Source organism: Tursiops truncatus, chromosome 11 (genome assembly GCF_011762595.2).
Source record: "Tursiops truncatus isolate mTurTru1 chromosome 11, mTurTru1.mat.Y, whole genome shotgun sequence".
Classification (NCBI taxonomy): Eukaryota; Metazoa; Chordata; class Mammalia; order Artiodactyla; family Delphinidae; genus Tursiops; species Tursiops truncatus.
In genome coordinates this window covers 19,746,724-19,767,354 of record NC_047044.1, presented here as the reverse complement: position 1 = coordinate 19,767,354, position 20,631 = coordinate 19,746,724, and the positions used below count along the sequence as shown (strand labels likewise).

Below are 20,631 nucleotides of genomic sequence, written 5' to 3'. Positions count from 1 at the left end.
TGGATAACAGACTAAGGGTTCCCCAAAGTCCTTGACTGTTTGGAGCAATCAGTCAAATCTAGCAAAATAAAATCTCTTACAAACAAAGGTAAGATCTTTAACTTGGCAACAAGCCAAGTAAAAATTAAAAGGAGTACTTTAAAAAACATTTTTTTAAAATAAATAAAAGGGGTATTTGAGCATTAGCACATGTAAGATTTTTAAAAAGACTTAGGAGTTTTAGCGGACAGTGAGTTCAGTATGAGGCAGTAATGCTCAGGCCACACAGAGTTTCCATCCCAGTTTTGTGCTTTTAAGCAGAAGAAGAGGCTTAGAGTAAGAAGGGTGACATTCCCCAATACCAACCCATCAGGAAACCCTGTTGAGCTGACCTTCAAAATGTCCACAGTCCAACCACTTCTCACCACCACTCTGATCCAAGCCCCCTTCCTTCCTGCCTGAATTATTACAAGCTTTGCCCCTCCTCAGTCTATTCCCACCACAGCAGCCAGACAGATCCTTCTGGAATGTAAGTCAGATCACATTACTCCTCTACTCAAACCCTCCAATGATTGATTCCTCACCGCACTGTGATTGGAAGCTAAAGCCCGTTGTGGTTACTGAGGCCTGTACCATTTGGTCTCTGTGACTTCTCTGGGCTCATCTCTTGCCTTCTCCCCCTTGGTTCACTCTATTCCAGCCACACTGGCCTCCCTGTTCTTCTTCAAACATGTCAGACACCCTCCTGCCTCAGGACCCTTGCACTGGCTTACTTATATAAGTATATATGTGTATATATATATATACACTTACCTTATATATAGGGAATATATGGAGAATCACTCCTTCCCCACATATTCATGTTGCTGGCTCTCTCACCTCCTTTAAATTTTCACTCAAAAATCGCCTTCTTGGGGAGTCTGCCCTACCACTCAATTTCCCCTGCTCAATTTTTCTCTACAGCATTTATCTTCTACAAACTACATAATTTACTTGTACGTTGTATCAATTGTCTGGCTCCCTCTGCCAAGATGTAAATATTTTTTAAAATTTATTTATTTTTTAAATGTTTGGCTGTGTTGGGTCTTTGTTGCTGTGTGTGGGCTTTCTCTGGTTGCAGCGAGCAGAGGCTATTCTTCATTGTGGTGCACGGGCCTCATTGCAGTGGCTTCTCTTGCTGTGAAGCACAACCTCTAGGCATGTGGGCTTCAGTAGTTGTGGCATGCAGGCTCAGTAATTGTGGCACACGAGCTCTAGAGCGCAGGCTCAGTAGTTTTGGCGCACAGGCTTAGTTGCTCCGCGGCATGTGGGATCTTCCCAGGCCAGGGCTCGAACCCGTGTCCCCTGCACTGGCAGGCGGATTCTTAACCACTGTGCCACCAGGCAAGCCGCCCAAGATGTAAATTTGCTAAGGGCCGAGATTTCTGTCCATCTGCTCACTGCTGCATCTTCAGCACTGAGTAGTACATGGCACATAGTATGCACTCAGTAAACACTTCACAAATGAAGAGTCCTGATCTCTTTGAAGACTGAACCACACTGAAACAGAATGTTCAATTCCAGTTGAAACACTTTTAAAGTAATAGAAACTGAAGCTCATTCTGAGAAGAGCAAACTAGGGTGCAGACAAGCCCCTAAGAGACAGCTAAAGGAAGAAGAAGAAATGTCACACAGGAAAGGGATTACACTAGTTCTGTAGGATCCCAATGGGTATAAATTTGATCAGTGTGAGAGAGCTATAAGGAGGCACTTTGTAATTCCTTGTAAAAGTCAATGTAGTCCAGAGGTAAAATCAAGTGTCACAGGAGGAAATTCATTTCCTAAACATCAAAGGGATAAGCCTGACTGGAAAAACCATTTTGCTGAGGAGACGCAGGCCCCGGCTGCAGGGCAGGATGGCTGACTGCAGGAGGACTGTCCAATCGGTGGACACAAGGGAAGTGGCAGGGTAACCGGGACAGAAATGACACATTTGAGAAGGAAAAAAATCAACAGATCTCAATGATTAACTGGAAAGAGGCTAAATGATTTTTTTTTTGCGGTACACGGGCCTCTCACTGTTGTGGCCTCTCCCGTTGCAGAGCACAGGCTCCGGACGCGCAGGATCAGCGGCCATGGCTCACGGGCCCAGCCGCTCCGCGGCACGTGGGATCTTCCTGGACCGGGGCACGAACCCGTGTCCTCTGCATCGGCAGGTGGACTCTCAACCACTGCGCCACCAGGGAGACCGTAAATGAGATTTTTTAAAAATGCCAAACATGGCTAAAATTTTTTAATCTAGATCAGGGTTTGGCAGTCCATGGTCCAAAATCTAGCCACTGCCGAATTTAGTATGGCCCCAAGCTAAAGACAATTTTGACATTTAAAAATGGTTAAATGTTTATACAAATACCTACATAATATCTGCCATTTTGCCTCTTGGCCCACAAGGCCTAAAATACTTACTACCTGGTCCTTTAACAAAGAATTTTGTGGGCTTCCCTGGTGGCGCAGTGGTGAAGAATCTGCCCGCCAATGCAGCAGACATGGGTTCGAGCCCTGGTCCAGGAAGATCCCACATGCTGTGGAGCAACTAAGCCCATGTGCCACAACTACTGAGCCTGTGTGCGCGCTAGTGCCCGTGAGCCACAACTACCGAGCGCACGTGCCACAACTACTGAAGCTCACGCGCCTAGAGCTCATGCTCTGCAACAAGAGAAGCCACTGCAGTGAGAAGCGCACACACCACAACGAAGTGCAGCCCCCACTCAACGAAATTAGAGAAAGCCCGCACACAGCAACGAAGACCCAACACAGCCAAAAATAAATTAAAAAAACAACAACTCAGCTTTAAGAAAAAAAGAATTTTGTGATCCTGGATCTCAGTAACTAAGGATGCTAAAGAGTGAGTTTCTGGGGCTTCCCTGGTGACGCAGTGGTTGGGAATCTGCCTGCCAATGCACGGGACATGGGTTCGAGCCCTGGTCTGGGAAGATCCGCCGCGGAGCAACTAGGCCCATGAGCCACAACTACTGAGCTGCGCGTCTTGAGCTCGTGCTCTGCAACAAGAAAGGCCGCGACAGAGAGAAGCCCGTGCACGGCGATGAAGAGTGGCCCCCGCTCGCCACAACTAGAGAAAGCCCTCGCACAGAAACGGAGACCCAACACAGCCAAAAATAAATAGATAAACAAATAAATAAAAATTAAAAAAAAAAAAGGGCTTCCCTGGTGGCGCAGTGGTTAAGAGTCCGCCTGCCGATGCAGGGGACACGGGTTCGTGCCCCGGTCCGGGAGGATCCCACACGCCGCAGAGCGGCTGGACCCGTGAGCCATGGCCGCCGAGCCTGCGCGTCCGGAGCCTGTGCTCCGCGGCGGGAGGGGCCACGGCAGTGGGAGGCCCGTGTGCCGGAAAAAAGAAAAAAAAAAAGAGTAAGCTTGTGGCCCACTAAAAATGGATGCGCATATATACAATGGAATATTACTCAGCCATAAAAAGAGATGAAATTGAGCTATTTGTAATGAGGTGGATAGACCTAGAGTCTGTCATACAGAGTGAAGTAAGTCAGAAAGAGAGAGACAAATACCGTATGCTAACACATATATATGGAATTTAAGAAAAAAAAAATGTCATGAAAAACCTAGGGGTGAAACAGGAATAAAGACAGAGACTTACTAGAGAATGGACTTGAGGCTATGGGAAGGGGGAAGGGTAAACGGTGACAAAGCGATAAAGAGGCATGGACATATATACACTACCAAACGTAAGGTAGATAGCTAGTGGGAAGCAGCCGCATAGCACAGGGAGATCAGCTCGGTGCTTTGTGACCGCCTGGAGGGGTGGGATAGGGAGGGTGGGAGGGAGGGAGACGCAAGCGGGAAGAGATATGGGAACATATGTGTATATATAACTGATTCATGTTGTTGTGAAGCTGAAACTAACATACCATTGTAAAGCAATTATACTCTAATAAAGATGTTTAAAAAAAAAAAAAAAAAAGGATGCGCCATGAAGGCAGGAATGTGCCTTTTCTTTTTCTCAGCTGTTTGCCTACAACAACCACCAACTCAGAGCAGTGGCTCGACAAATCTTTACTGAATGAATCAATATAATAGGATAGTCAAATAAAAACCCAAGTGAAAATTCAAAAACAGTGTTCAGAAGACTGTCATTTAACACAGATTTTACTTATACCAAAATTTATAATCTTTTATGTCTCTGATATGTTATAAAATTAGTGGAGATAAACCCAAGATTCTCTCCATAGACGTTATAACTGAGTTATAACTGCTCACATAGTGTCATTCTTTTTTCTCTTCAGGAGAAGTGTTATCAGAGTACCTTAATTTAAAGAAACCTTAATTTAAAAAACAAAGCTAGTGGGAAAGGAGCCAAAATGGCGGAGTAGAAGGACGTGCTCTCACTCCCTCTTGTGAGAACACCAGAATCACAACTAGTTGCTGGACAATCATCAAGATGAAGACACTGGAACTCATCAAAAAAGTTACCCCACAACCAAAGACAAAGGAGAAGCCACAAAGAGATGGTAGGAGGGGCGCAATCACAGTAAAATCAAATCCCATAACTGCTGGGTGGGTGACTCACAGACTGGAGAACACTTATACCACAGAAGTCCACCCACTGGAGTGAAGGTTCTGAGCCACATGACAGGTTTCCCAACCTGGGGGTCCGGCAATGAGAGGAGGAATTCCGAGAGAATCAGACTTTGAAGGCTACTGGGATTTCACTGCAAGATTTCGACAGCACTGGGGGAAACACAGACTCCACTCTTGGAGGGCACACACAAAGTACTGTGTGCATCGGGACCCAGGGCAAGGAGCAGTGACCCCAGGGGAAGGACCAGTGACAGCAGAGGAGACTAAACCAGACCTACCTGCTAGTGTTGGAGGGTCGCCTGCAGAGGCAGGGGTGGCTGTGGCTCACTGTGGGGAAAAGGACACCGGAAGCAGAAGTTCTGGGAAGTACTCCTTGGTGTGAGCCCTCCCAGAGTCTGTCCTTAGCCCCACCAAAGAGCCAAGGTAGACTCCAGTGTTGGGTTGCCTCAGGCCAAACAACCAACAGGGAGGGAACACAGCCCCACCAAACAGTCAAGTGGATTAAAGTTTTACTGAGCTCTGCCCATCAGAGCAACAGTCAGCTCTACCCACGACCAGTCCCTCCCATCAAGCCTCTTAGATAGCCTCATCCACCAGAGGGCAGACAGCAGAAGCAAGAAGAACTACAATCCTGCAGCCTGTGGAACAAAAACCACATTCACAGAAAGATAGACAAGCTGAAAAGGCAGAGGGCTATGTACCAGATGAAGGAACAAGATAAAACCCCAGAAAAACAACTAAATGGAGTGGAGATAGGCAACCTTCCAGAAAAAGTATTCAGAATAATGATAGTGAAGATGATCCGGGACCTTGGAAAGAGAATGGAGGCAAAGATCGAGAAGATGCAAGAAATGTTTAACAAAGACCTAGAAGAATTAAAGAACAAACAAACAGAGATGAACAATACAATAACTGAAATGAAAACTACACTAGAAGGAATCAATACCAGAATAACTGAGGCAGAAGAACAGATAAGTGACCTGGAAGACAGAATGGTGGAATTCACTGCTGAAGAACAGAATAAAGAAAAAAGATTGAAAAGAAATGAAGACAGCCTAAGAGGCCTCTGGGACGACATTAAACACAACAACATTTGCATTATAGGGGTCCCAGAAGGAGAAGAGAGAGAGAAAGGACCAGAGAAAATATTTGAAGAGATTATAGTTGAAAACTTCCCTAATATGGGAAAGGAAATAGTCACCCAAGTCCAGGAAGCACAGCGAGTCCCATACAGGATAAACACAAGGAGAAACATTCTGAGACACATAGTAATCAAATTGGCAAAAATTAAAGACAAAGAAAAATTATTGAAAGCAGCAAGGGAAAAACGACAAATAACATACAAGAGAACCTCCCATAAGGTTAACAGCTGATTTCTCAGCAGAAACTCTATAAGCCAGAAGGGAGTGGAATGATATACTTAAAGTGATGAAAGGGAAGAACCTACAACCAAGATTACTCTACCAAGGATCTCATTCAGATTCGATGGAGAAATCAAAAGCTTTACAGACAAGCAAAAGCTAAGAGAATTCAGCACCAACCAAACCAGCTCTACAACAAATGCTAAAGGAACTTCTCTAAATGGGAAACACAAGAGAAGAAAAGGACCTACAAAAAAAAACCCAAACAATTAAGAAAATGCTCATAGGAACATACATATCAATAATTACCTTAAACATGAATGGATTAAATGCTCCAACCAAAAGACACAGGCTTGCTGAATGGATACAAAAACAAGACCCAAATATATGCTGTCTACGAGAGACACACTTCAAACCTAGGGACACATACAGACTGAAAGTGAGGGGATGGAAAAAGATATTCCATGCAAATGGAAGTCAAACGAAAGCTGGAGCAGCAATACTCATATCAGATAAAATAGACTTTAAAATAAAGAATGTTACAAGAGACAATGAAGGACACTATATAATGATCAAGGGATCAATCCAAGAAGAAGACATAACAATTATAAATATATATATGCACCCAACATAGGAGCACCTCAATACATAAGGCAACTGCCAATAGGTATAAAAGAGGAAATCAACAGTAACACAATAACAGTGGGGGACTTTAACACCTCACTACACCAATGGAAAGATCATCCAAAATGAAAATAAATAAGGAAACAGAAGCTTTAAATAACACAACAGACCAGATAGATTTAATTGATATTTTTAGGACGTTGCATCCAAAAACAGCACATTACACTTCCTTCTCAACTGCGCATGGAACATTCTCCAGGATAGATCACACCTTGGGTCACACATCAAGTCTCAGTAAATTTAAGAAAACTGAAATCATATCAAGCACCTTTTCTGACCACAACGCTATGAGATTAGAAATGAATTACAGGGGAAAAAACGTAAAAAACAAGAACACATGGAGGCTAAGCAATACGTTACTAAATAACCAAGAGATCACTGAAGAAATCAAAGAGGAAATCAAAAAATACCTAGACAAATGACAAAGAAAACACGATGATCCAAAAACTACGGGATGCAGCAAAAGCAGTTCTAAGAGGTAAGCTTATAGTTATACAAGCCTACCTCAAGAAACAAGAAAAATCTCAAACAATCTAACCTTACACCTAAAGGAACTAGAGAAAGAAGAACAAACAAAACCCAAAGTTAGCAGAAGGAAAGAAATCATAGAGATCAGAGCAGAAATAAATGAAATAGAAACAAAGAAAACAACAGCAACGATCAATAAAACTAAAAGCTGGTTCTTTGAGAGGATAAACAAAATTGATAAACTATTATCCAGACTCATCAAGAAAAAGAGGGAGAGGACTCAAATCAATAAAGTTAGAAATGAAAACGGAGAAGTTACAACAGACACCGCAGAAATACAAAGCATCCTAAGAGACTACTACAAGCAACTCTATGCCAATAAAATGGACAACCTGGAAGAAATGGACAAATTCTTTGAAAGGTATAACCTTGCAAGACTGAACCAGGAAGAAATAGAAAATATGAACAGGCCAACCACAAGTAGAAATTGAAACTGTGATTAAAAATCTTCCAACAAACAAAAGTCCAGGACCAGATGGCTTCACAGGTGAATTCTATCAAACATTTAGAGAAGAGCTAACACCCATCCTTCTCAAACTCTTCCCAAAAAGTACAGAGGAAAGAACACTCCCAAACTCATTCTATGAGGCCACCATCACCTTGATACCAAAACCAGACAAAGATACTACAAGAAAAGAAAATTACAGACCAATATCACTGATGAATATAGATGCAAAAATCCTCAATAAAACACTAGCAAACAGAATCCCCACAACACATTAAAAGGATCAAACACCATAATCAAGTGGGATTTACCCCAGGGATACAAGGATTCTTCAATATATGCAAATCAATCAATGTGATAAACCATATTAACAAACTGAAGAAGAAAAACCATATGATCATCTCAATAGATGCAGAAAAAGCTTTTGACAAAATTCAACACCCATTTATGATAAAAACTCTCCAGAAAGTGGGCATAGAGGGAACCTACCTAAACATAATAAAGGCCATATACGACAACCCCACGGCAAACATCATTCTCAATGATTCTCAATGATGTTTTTCAGTGAAAAACTGAAAGCATTTCCTCTAAGATCAGGAACGAGACAAGGATGTCCACTCTCACCACTATTATTCAACATAGTTTTGGAAGTCTTAGCCATTGCAATCATAGAAGAAAAAGAAATAAAAGGAATACAAATAGAAAAGAAGAAGTAAAACCGTCACTGTTTGCAGATGACATGATACTATACATAGAGAAACCTAAAGATGCCACCAGAAAACTATTAGAGCTAATCAATGAATTTGGTAAAGTTGCAGGATACCAAATTAATGCACAGAAATCTCTTGCATTCCTATACAGTAATGATGAAAAATCTGAAAGAGAAATTATGGAAACACTCCCGTTTACCATTGTAACAAAAAGAATAAACCTACCTAGGGAAACAAAAGACCTGTATGCAGAGAACTATAAGACACTGATGAGAGAAATTAAAGATGATACCAACAGATGGAGAGATATACCATGTTCTTGGACTGGAGGAATCAATACTGTGAAAAGGACTATACTACCCAAAGCAATCTACAGATTCAATGCAATTCCTATCAAATTGCCAATGGCATTTTTTACGGAACTAGAACAAATCATCTTAAAATTTGTATGGAGACACAAAAGACCCCGAGTAGCCAAAGCAGTCTTTAGGGAAATAACCGGAGCTGGAGGAATCAGACTCCCTGACTTCAGACTATACTACAAAGCTACAGTAATCAAGACAATATGGTACTGGCACAAAAACAGAAACATAGATCAACGGAACAAGATAGAAAGCCTAGAGATAAACCCACACACCTATGGTCAACTAGTCTATGACAAAGGAGGCTAGGATATACAATGGAGAAAAGACAGTCTCTTCAATAAGTGGTGCTGGGAAAACTGGACAGCTACATGTAAAAGAATGAAATTAGAACACTCCCTAACACCATACACAAAAATAAATTCAAAATGGATTCATGACCTAAATGTAAGACTGGACACTATAAAACTCTTAGAGGAAAACATAGGAAGAACACTCTTTGACATAAATCACAGCAAGATCTTTTTTGATCCACCTCCTAGAGTAATGGAAATAAACACAAAAATAAACAAATGCGACCTAATGAAACTTCAAAGCTTTTGCACAGCAAAGGAAACCATAAACAAGACCAAAACACAATCCTCAGAATCGGAGAAAATATTTGCAAATGAATCAATGGACAAAGGATTAATCTCCAAAATATATAAACAGCTCATGCAGCTCAACATTAAAGAAACCAACAACCCAATGCAAAAATGGGCAAAAGACCTAAATAGACATTTCTCCGAAGAAGACATACAGATGGCCAAGAAGCACGTGAAAAGCTGCTCAACATCACTATTAGAGAAATGCAAATCAAAACATCAATGAGGTATCACCTCACACCAGTTAGAATGGGCATCATCAGAAAATCTACAAATGAGAAATGCTGGAGAGGGTGTGGAGAAAAGGGAACCCTCTTGCACTGTTGGTGGGAATGTAAATTGGTACAGCCACTATGGAGAACAGTATGGAGGTTCCTTAAAAAGCTAAAAATAGAATTACCATATGATCCAGCAATCCCACTCCTGGGCATATACCCAGAGAAAACCATAATTCAAAAAGACACATGCACCCCAATGTTCTCTGCAGCACTATTTACAATAGCCAGGTCATGGAAGCAACCTAAATGTCCATTGACAGATGAATGGATAAAGAAGATGTGGTACATATATAGAATGGAATATTACTCAGCCATAAAAAGGAACGATATTGAGTCATTTGTTGAGACGTAGACGGATATAGAGACTGTCACACAGAGTGAAGTAAGTCAGAAATAGAAAAACAAATATCGTATATTAACTCACGTATGTGGAACCTAGAAAGATGGTACAGATGAACCGGTTTCAGGGCAGAAGTTTAGAGACAGATGTAGAGAACAAACGTATGGATACCAAGGGGGGAAAACTGTGGTGGGGTGGGCATGGTGGTGTGAATTGGGCGATTGGGGTTGACATGTATACACTGATGTGTATAAAATTGATGACTAATAAGAATCTGCAGTATAAAACAAATAAACAAACAAAACAACTAATACTAAACTTTCTTTGGGTTATTTGTATGGAAATATGTTAATATAAATGTTTCAGACATTACATGAAATTTCTAAAAATCTTATATGTTCTGGTATAATGTTATAAGTCATAATTCTAGTTATTACTTTAAAATGTATATCTCAGAAATAACAACAAAAGAATAAAATGCTGCATTTTAAGAGACTGTGTGTGATGAAATAGTCATTCCAATTCTTACATTTTTATTCAGTTGGATAAGGATTAAAAATTAAAACCCAAATATAGAACAGTTCCCATTTGGAGCTAGGAAAGTCAAAAGCTGACATAATCCAATCTTGATTATTCATGAGGCAGATAATTCTTTCATCTCTTTTGTTCCTTACTTTGTTCCTGTGTTTCTGATTTTTGTTTCCTAACATTTGAGAAAATAAGGCAATGATTTTAATAAGTCAGCAGATGGAGATGTTGAGCTGTCCTTGTTAATGTGACAAATCAAATTAGTGGTTCCATACTTTAGTTGGTATGGGAATAACCTGGAGAATGAATTTAAAATGCAGATTCCCAGTCTCCGCCCACAGTTAATTTGGTAGGCCCTGGATTGGGCCAGGGAATCTGAATTTTAACACTCCTTTCTCCCACTCTGCCACATGCCCCACTTCACCCTCTGCAAGTGATCCTGGTACAGGCTGGCCCATGAACCACACTTTGCAAAACTGATATTTGAAGCCATATGTATATATGAAAACATTTAGAGAAAGAGTGCAAACTGAGGGAAAAAAAAAAAAAACGAGTAAAACCAATTCCTGGGGAACTCCAGCATCTAAAGGTCCATTAGAGGAGGAAGAGCTAGCAAAGCACTGAGAAGCTGCCACGATAAGAGGAACAAGAGAATGTGTAGCTGTGGAAGAAGCCCAAGGAAGACAGAATGAGGGAAGAAAGAGTGGGCGATAGTTTTGACTGTTGCTGAGAGTCAAGTGAGGTGAGGACCAGAGGACATCCATTCAATTCAGTAACACGGAGATAACTGGTCACTTCAGAGCGATCACCATTTTGAATTAGTGAGAGGGGCCAAAGTTGTTTTAAAGTGGCTTAAAGCACACATGGGAGGAGAAGAAATTGAGGCAACAAACTTAGATAATTCTTTCTAGAACTTTGGCTGCTAAGAGGAAGAAATAGGACAGTAGCAGTTTGTTTGGAAATAAGGCTCAGGAATTAAGCTGAGAGAGTATTTGTTAATGTTAATGGGAGGGATTGAGCAGAGAAACACAGCTTTGGAAGTCCTAGCCACGGCAATCAGAGAAGAAAAAGAAATAAAAGGAATACAAATAGAAAAGAAGTAAAACTGTCACTGTTCGCAGATGACATGATACTATACATAGAGAATCCTAAAGATGCCCCCAGAAAACTACTAGAGCTAATCAATGAATTTGGTAAAGTTGCAGGATACCAAATTAATGCACAGAAATCTCTTGCATTCCTATACAGTAATGATGAAAAATCTGAAAGAGAAATTATGGAAACACTCCCGTTTACCATTGCAACAAAAAGAATAAACCTACCTAGGGAAACAAAAGACCTGTATGCAGAGAACTATAAGACACTGATGAGAGAAATTAAAGATGATACCAACAGATGGAGAGATATACCATGTTCTTGGACTGGAGGAATCAATATTGTGAAAAGCACTATACTACCCAAAGTAATCTACAGATTCAATGCAATCCCTATCAAATTGCCAATGGCATTTTTCACGGAACTAGAACAAAATATCTTAAAATTTGTATGGAGACACAAAAGACCCCGAATAGCCAAAGCAGTCTGGAGGGAAAAAAATGGAGCTGGAGGAATCAGACTCCCTGACTTCAGACTATACTACAAAGCTACAGTAATCAAGACAATATGGTACTGGCACAAAAACAGAAACATAGATCAATGCAACAAGATAGAAAGCCTAGAGATAAACCTACGCACCTATGGTCAACTAATCTATGACAAAGGAGGCAGGGATATACAATGGAGAAAAGACAGTCTCCTCAATAAGTGGTGCTGGGAAAACTGGACAGCTACATGTAAAAGAATGAAATTAGAACACTCCCTAACACCATACACAAAAGTAAACTCAAAATGGATTGGAGGGCTTCCCTGGTGGCGCAGTGGTTGAGAGTCCGCCTGCTGATGCAGGGGACACGGGTTCGTGCCCCGGTCCGGGAAGATCCCACATGCCGCGGGGCGGCTGGGCCCGTGAGCCATGGCTGCTGAGCCTGCGCGTCTGGAGCCTGTGCTCCGCAACGGGAGAGGCCACAACAGTGAGAGGCCCGCGTACCGCAAAAAAAAAAAAAAAAAAAAAAAATGGATTGGAGACCTGTATGTAAGACGAGACACTATAAAACTCTTAGAGGAAAACATAGGAAGAACACTCTTTGACATAAATCACAGCAAGATCTTTTTTGATCCACCTCCTAGAGTAATGGAAATAAACACAAAAATAAACAAATGGGACCTAATGAAACTTCAAAGCTTTTGCACAGCAAAGGAAACCATAAACAAGACAAAAAGACAACCCTCAGAATGGGAGAACATATTTGCAAACGAATCAACAAAGGATTAATCTCCAAGATACATAAACAGCTCATGCAGCTCAATATTAAAGAAACAAAAAACCCAATCCAAAAATGGGCAGATGAGCTAAATAGACATTTTTCCAAAGAAGACATACAGATGGCCAAGAGGCACATGAAAAGCTGCTCAACATCACTAATTATTAGAGAAATGCAAATCAACACTACAATGAGGTATCACCTCACACCAGTTAGAATGGGCATCATCAGAAAATCTACAAATGACAAATGCTGGAGAGGGTGTGGAGAAAAGAGAGCCTTCTTACACTGTTGGTGGGAATGTAAACTGATACAGCAACTATGGAGAACAGTATGGAGGTTCCTTAAAAAAATGAAAAAAAGAATTACCATATGATCCAACAATCCCTCTACTGGGCATATACACAGAGAAAACCATAATTCAAAAACACACATGCACCCCTATGTTCATTGCAGCACTATTTACAATAGCCAGGTCATGGAAGCAACCTAAATGCCCATCGACAGATGAATGGAAAAAGAAGTTGGGGTGCATATATAGAATGGAATATTACTCAGCCATAAAAAAGAACAAAATTGAGTCATTTGTTGAGACGTGGATGGATCTAGAGACTGTCACACAGAGTGAAGTAAATCAGAAAGAGAAAAACAAATATCGTATATTAACGCATGTATGTGGAACCTAGAAAAATGGTACAGATGAACCAGTTTGCAGGGCAGAAGTTGAGACACAGATGTATAGAACAAATGTGGACACCAAGGGGGGAAGCCGCGGCAGGGTGGGGATGGTGGTGTGATGAATTGGGCAATTGCGACTGACATGTATACACTGATGTGTATAAAATGGATAACTAATAAGAACCTGCTGTATAAAAAAATAAATAAAATTCAAAACTTAAAAAAAAAAGAAAAAACAAAACAAAGCTAGCTCTCGCTTCGGAAGCACATATAGTAAAATTGGAACAATACAGAGAAGATTAGCATGGCCCCTGTTCAAGTATGACATGCAAATTCGTGAAGTGTTCCATATTTTTTAAACATAAAGAAGACGAAAAGACAACCCTCGGAATGGGAGAAAATATTTGTAAATGTAACAATTGACAAAGGATTAATCTCCAAAATTTGCAAGCAGCTCATGCAGCTAAATATCATAAAAACAAACAACCCAATCCCAAAATGGTTAGAAGACCTAAAGAGACATTTCTCCAAAGAAGATACACAGATTGCCAACAAACACATGAAAGGATGCTCAACATCACTAATCATCAGAGAAATGCACATCAAAACTGCAATGAGGTATCACCTCACACCGGTCAGAATGGCCATCATCAAAAAATCTACAAACAGTAAATGCTGGAGAGGCTGTGTTGAAAAGGGAACACTCTCACACTGTTGGTGGGAATGTAAATTCATACAGCCACTATGGAGAACAGTATGGAGGTTCCTTAAAAAACTGAAAAGAGAGCTACCATATGACCCAGCAATCCCACTACTGGGAATATACCCTGAGAAAACCATAATTCAAAAAGAGTCATGTACCACAATGTTCATTGCAGCTCTATTTACAGCAGCCAGCACATGGAAGCAACCTAAGTTTCCACCAACAGATGAAAAGATAAAGAAGATGTGGCATATATATACAATGGAATATTACTCAGCCATAAAAAGAAACGAAATTGAGTTATTTGTAGTGAGGTAGATGGACCCAGAGACTGAAAGACAGAGTGAAGTTAAGTCAGAAAAACAAATACCGTATGCTAACACATATATATGGAATCTAAAAAAAAAAAAAAAAAGGTTCTGAAGAACCTAGGGGCAGGACAGGAATAAAGACGCAGACGTAGAGAATGGACTTGAGGACACAGGGAGGGGGGAAGGGTAAGCTGGGACGAAATGAGAGAGTGGCATGGACATATATACACTACCAAATGTAAAATAGCTAGTGGGAAGCAGCCGCATAGCACAGAGAGATCAGCTCTGTGCTTTGTGACTACCTACAGGGGTGGAATAGGGAGGGTGGGAGGGAGATGCAACAGGGAGGAGATATGGGGATATATGTAAAGCTGATTCACTTTGTTATAAAGCAGAAACTAACACACCATTGTAAAGCAATTATACTCCAATAAAGATGTTAAAATAAAGAGAAAGAAAATAAAAACAAAGCTATATTTAGCAAAACAATAAATCATATAACTTGTTAAATTTGTCAAAAATTACCCCTGTACTTTCCCTATATATTTTAAAATATAACCTAAATTTTAAAAATAGGTTAGTTAGTGCTTGCTTCAGCAGCACATAAGCTAAAATTGGAATGATACAGAGAAGATTACCATGGCCCCTGCACAAGGATGACATGGAAATTCGTGAAGCGTTCCATATTTTTCACTTTGTTATAAAGCAGAAACTAACACACCACTGTAAAGCAATTATACTCCAATATAGATGTTTAAAAAAAAATTACTCACTGTAAATAATAATGATAATAAAAATAAATAGTAATTATAAGTAAAAAAAAAAAAGTTAGTTATACAAAATAGTTCAGAAACAGGTCTATGGTGTGAAGGGGAGATACCTTTGCTTAGAAAAGTCATAGTTTCCTTTCAAATCACAAATAATAAGTACCAGGAAATGAGCACTGTGTTAGACACTGTTCAGGACACCAAATGGTGAGGATAAGGTTTCTGCCCTAAAGAAATTAGATGAGGGACTTCCCTGGTGGTCCAGTGTGTAAGACAGCGTTCCCAATGCAGGGGGCCCGGGTTCAATCCCTGGTTGGGGAACTAGATCCCACATGCATGCTGCAACTAAGAGCTCGCGTGCTGCAACTAAGAAGTCTGCCTGCCACAACTAAAGACCGCACGTGCCGCAACAAAGATCCAACGTGCCGCAACAAAGACCCAGTGCAGCCAAAATAAATAAATACATAATAAATAAATAAAATAAAATGCTGAAAATAAATGGTGAATTAAAAAAAGAAATTAGGGTTTCCCTGGTGGCGCAGTGGTTGAGAGTCCGCCTGCCGATGCAGGGGACGCGGGTTCGTGCCCCGGTCCGGGAAGATGCCACATGCCGCGGAGCGGCTGGGGCCATGAGCCATGGCCGCTGAGCCTGCACGTCTGGAGCCTGTGCTCCGCAACGGGAGGGGCCACAACAGTGAGAGCCCCGCGTACGGCAAAAAAAAAAAAAAAGAAATTAGATGAGAACAGCATAAACTCCTGTGCACTCAAAAACTAAGTTGTGAGTTAGGTTACAAGTACTACAGGGATACAGAAAAATAAAATCATTGTGAATGTACTAGTCCAGGATCTCCATGGAGACAGAACTGGAGAGGGGGCTGGAAAGAATAGGAGATGGGCTGGGAGAGGAAGAGGCTCAGGACAGGCAGCCCCACATCTGTGAGATGACGCCGGCGGCTGTGAGGAGATGCGAGGAGGGCAGGGATGCGAGGGCCGATGGGCAGGACCAAGGCAATTAAAACTCCATCTGGAACACCAGCAAGAGGAATTTGTGTCCATGTGAAAAACAAATATATACTACTATTATTCTCTCCAAAGGGATAGCAACTGTAAACAAATTGGAAAACTCTGATTTTATCAGTTTCATGCTAGACAGATCAGAGAAGAACTTCAGAGGCCGGCAGAGCAGACAGGCATCTATCATTGGGGCCTGGGTGAAGAAACTCAGTCTGGTGTAGAAGAAATCTGATGAGTATGAAAGGTAAGAACCTAAGATTTTTGCAAAAAAGCAAGTCATAGGATGAGGCGGATTACTGGTTAGAGTATGAACGGGTCAAAGATGGTTCCAAAGATTTAGGTTGGGAGGTACGGCATTGAAAGAATGGGAACTTGAGAACAGGGCTGTAAAGAGAATGCGACAGTTTTCATTTTACACAAGTGAAAACAGAGCTTCCTGGGAGAGTCACTCAGCACAGAGGAAGGATGAGACAAAAGGAAGGATGATTGAAGGAGACGCAGGCGTGGGGCTCAGCAGCTCAGTGGCCGAGGAGAGGACGGGATCTCTAAGGATGCGGGTGCAGTTCTATGTCAAGAACTACAAATTTAATTCTATTATCGGGCCAAATCAACTGCATAACCACATGATTCAGAACCTAAAGTATGAATGCTCCAAGTATGGTCAGTCCAAGCTGCAGAAAACAACCTTGCTGAGGAATTTTGAAAGAAAAAAGAAAATAAATAAAGCCTCCTGAATACCTCCCAGCCGAGAGAATACGGTAAATTTGAGTGAGAACCAGGTTTAAGGTCCCGACCACAGCACAGGAAGGCATGTGTATTACACAGAGTAAAACAGATGCAATCCCTTTCTGACAGCAGGGCTGAAATCCAATGGTAGCTCCCCTTTTTACATTTTTGGTTTATCAGGCATTTCTTTAAAAGTGAACCAATTCTGTTCCATTCAAAATTTTGTTATTACAACATCCAATGATAACATGATTTTAAAATACCCACAAGAAGATCTTACCATTCTTTGTACTGTCGAAAACAACAACTGAGACATTAGTGGAAGGGTTTTTTGGTTTTGCAACGTTGAATATGTCACTGGCAGAATGAAAAGAAGGATAAAGAGATGGCAGGTCCTTCAGTGTGATGTTGGTCGGCAGAGCTGGGTCCAGGACGAGCATTGGCACCTTAATGCAGTGTGTCAGCAAACACTCCAACTGCTTCTCACTGGAAAGAGACATGAACATGCTCACAACTACATGCTTGAAAATTTAATCAACACTGAAAAGCTTGTTGGTACTACTAAATTTCACAGGTGTTTCTTCTATATTTTATTTAAAAATCATGATCTTTCAATAAACAAGGAATTTTATCTCAAGAATATAAAAATTTAGTAAGTTAGCAAGTACGGCATAAAACTATCAAACAAGTGCAACTCGAAAGATAGAGCTTTCAAACTCCTGTTAATAAAATAAGACTGCAGACTTCCCTGGTGGCGCAGTGGTTGAGAATCCACCTGCCAGTACAGGGGACACAGGTTCGAGCCCTGGCCTGGGAAGATCCCACATGCTGTGGAGCAAGTAAGCCCGTGCACCACAACTACTGAGCCTGCTCTCTAGAGCCCACGAGCTGCAACTACTGAGCCCATGTGCCACAACTACCAAAACCCACACACCTAGAACCCGTGCTCCACAAGAGAAGCCACTGCAATGAGAAGCCCGTGCACTGCAACCAAGGGTAGCCCTTCCTCACCACAACTAGAAAAAGACCGTGTGCAGCAACAAAGACCCAACGCAGCCAAAAAAAAAAATTAATTAATAATTAAATAAATTTAAAAAATAAAATAGGACTGCCACAAAATTTACTAACTCAAAGGTGTACAAGAAATTAAGCACTTCATTACTATTGTTTTAAACATTATTTGTAATTCCAGTAAAGCCCAATATCAGACAGATTAGGAAGTAGAAAACTTCTGGTTAACAGAGTATCATCTTACCAGAAACAGTTTACCAATTCCAACTAGAATACAATTAAGTACACTGAATATGACAGGACACTGATGCAAACAAAAGCAAATGTGACAAAGTTTTATGAAGTTACATGAAATATTCCTGTCTAAACATAAGAAATACCTAAATTAAACAAATGGGCAAAGGACACAGCTAGAGAACTCAGAAGGTGGGAGCTATGACCAGTTAACAGACTACATGAAATTGTGCAACCTCACTAATATTCAAAGAAATGCAAAAGAAAACAATGACCTTTTAACTAAATTAGCACCCCTCAAAAAATGATGATGCAATGTTAGTGCAAGGGCAGCAAACTCTGCAGGTATCCCTCCAGATGGGTTCCCCATTTCCTCTTTGGAAAAGCAATTACATTATATATACATATATACTTCTTCAGACCCATGAAAACATACATACGTTTCTTCCTCATTAGTTTATGTCCAGGAATCTAGTCCAAGTAGAAGAGAAACAAAAACAGGAAAAACAACAAACCCACACACAGAAAATGCCATAGGCCCAAATATAGTATCACAAAATATTTACAAAGTGAAAATACGGCAGTACCCAACATTTAGCAAATTATAGTACAGTTACTTTATGGAATATTATATATTAAAATTGATAAGAAGTATTACAATAATTTATCAACATAGAAATATGTATGATTATATAAAATAAAAAGTAGGACACAAAATTGCAAAGATTATAAATTATTTACTATAAAAACATACATGAAAATAGAATAAGAAAATGATCATAATTGTTGAGTGAGGGCCAAAGAATTATGTGAGTTCTTGTCTTTCCTCTCAACCTTTCTGTAATGTTGCATCATTGCTTCAATTTAAAAGTCATTTAAAAATAACAGTCTTGGGGACTTCCCTGGTGGTGCAGTGGTTAAGAATCTGCCAGCCAATGCAGGGACACGGGTTTGGGCCCTGGTCCGGGAAGGTCCTACATGCCGTGGAGCAACTAAGCCCGTGCGCCACAACTACTGAGCCTGCTCTCTAGAGCCCATAAGCCACAACTACTGAAGCCAGTGCACCTAGAGCCTGTGCTCTGCAACAAGATAAGCCACCGCAATGAGAAGCCCACGCACAACGACGAGTATAGTCCCCGCTCAACGCAACTAGAGAAAGCCCATGTGCAGCAACGAAGACCCAATGCAGCCAAAAATAAATTAAAAATAAATAAAAATAACAGTATTAGCAATAGGTATTTATAAATAAATATGCATAATTAACATTAACAGATGATTCAGAAGGCACTTTTGGATCATTTCTATGAATAACTCTTCTATTTTAAGTCTAATGGTTCAGTGGGGAAGTGGCAGTTAACAGAGATTTCCGCCTGTTAGTGAGACGGTCTTGTTTTAAGGACCTATCAGAGTCAGGTATGATTCAAATCAAGAGAGATCATCTGATTCTTGTCATTGGGTTAAATCTCCTTCCCAAGTCCTTAAATATAAGACATACAACTATGACAGCTTTTAAAGATAAGGAAATATACACTGAACACATAGTTAAACAATGGACATAGATTCTATAAATGAAAACACTGGTGTAAGTTAGACTTAAGTGAACCAAGAGAACAGCACATCAAGACCGATTAATGGAAACGACAAAGAAGAAAAACCTTACCTAACGTATCTAGAATCGATAAAGTTTTGGTTAGCTACAACCAGAATAACCACAGTTCTCAATCAGCTGTGTCTCTGTTTTCTCATCTAACGGATGCACTTAATTTGGGGGTCAAAAACCAAAAGCAGAGGGACTGAACAGGAGCAACAGAGTAAGTAAAAAATACTTACTCTGTTTTGTTGTGTACTCAACAAAAGCAAGGGAGAAGAACCTAGACGTTTCACCTCCCTCCTTTGATTTTCATTACTGAGAGGAAAATCAAAATGCTTACCTCTTCTTAGTTGGTTCCGTTGTGTTTTTCCCAAGGATTTCTCTAGTGAAAGCAAATAGATTTCATTATATATGCATGGACTAGTGCTAGACTTACATGTGAATGAGGGAACTTAACACTGATTTTCCTGGTTACTCCACGAGAACCAACCAGTAAGTTAAGAAGTACTGTACTGTGTATAACATTTAAGATGCATAATAAATTATACATTTTAATATGCTATGATCAACAAATATTATCACGTACCACCCACAGTAACCACAAAAGTTTACTTAAAATATAAGCTTTTACGTTTACTAGTAAAACATAGTTACGAGGCGAGGCTATCAAAGTGATTTTCATGCAGTGGGGAGGAGCACAGAGAGAGAGACAAATGTGTTGCAGTATGACATGGCCAAAGGCCTGCAACTGGGGGCACCCAAAACATTTACAAAGAAATGAACG

General features: G+C 40.5%; 1 protein-coding gene and 2 non-coding genes across 7 annotated transcripts in view; 2 read left to right on the top strand and 1 right to left on the bottom strand.

Annotated features, from left to right (window-relative positions):
• Nucleotides 1–20,631, bottom strand: part of GNPTAB (N-acetylglucosamine-1-phosphate transferase subunits alpha and beta) — an 86,079-nt gene that overhangs the window by 30,605 nt on the left and 34,843 nt on the right. For all 5 annotated transcript variants that reach the window (XM_019918354.3, XM_019918355.3, XM_019918357.3 and 2 more), the window contains 2 exons: nucleotides 20,188–20,229; nucleotides 17,292–17,497 (listed from right to left, as the gene is read on the bottom strand). In XM_019918354.3, the coding sequence (XP_019773913.1) occupies nucleotides 17,292–17,497; nucleotides 20,188–20,229 (248 nt within the window). The remainder of the gene's footprint in view (nucleotides 1–17,291; nucleotides 17,498–20,187; nucleotides 20,230–20,631) is intronic.
• LOC117314410 (U6 spliceosomal RNA) lies at nucleotides 13,740–13,846 on the top strand. The gene has a single exon (XR_004529155.1). It is a non-coding gene; the product is annotated as a U6 spliceosomal RNA (small nuclear RNA).
• LOC117314399 (U6 spliceosomal RNA) lies at nucleotides 15,089–15,195 on the top strand. The gene has a single exon (XR_004529145.1). It is a non-coding gene; the product is annotated as a U6 spliceosomal RNA (small nuclear RNA).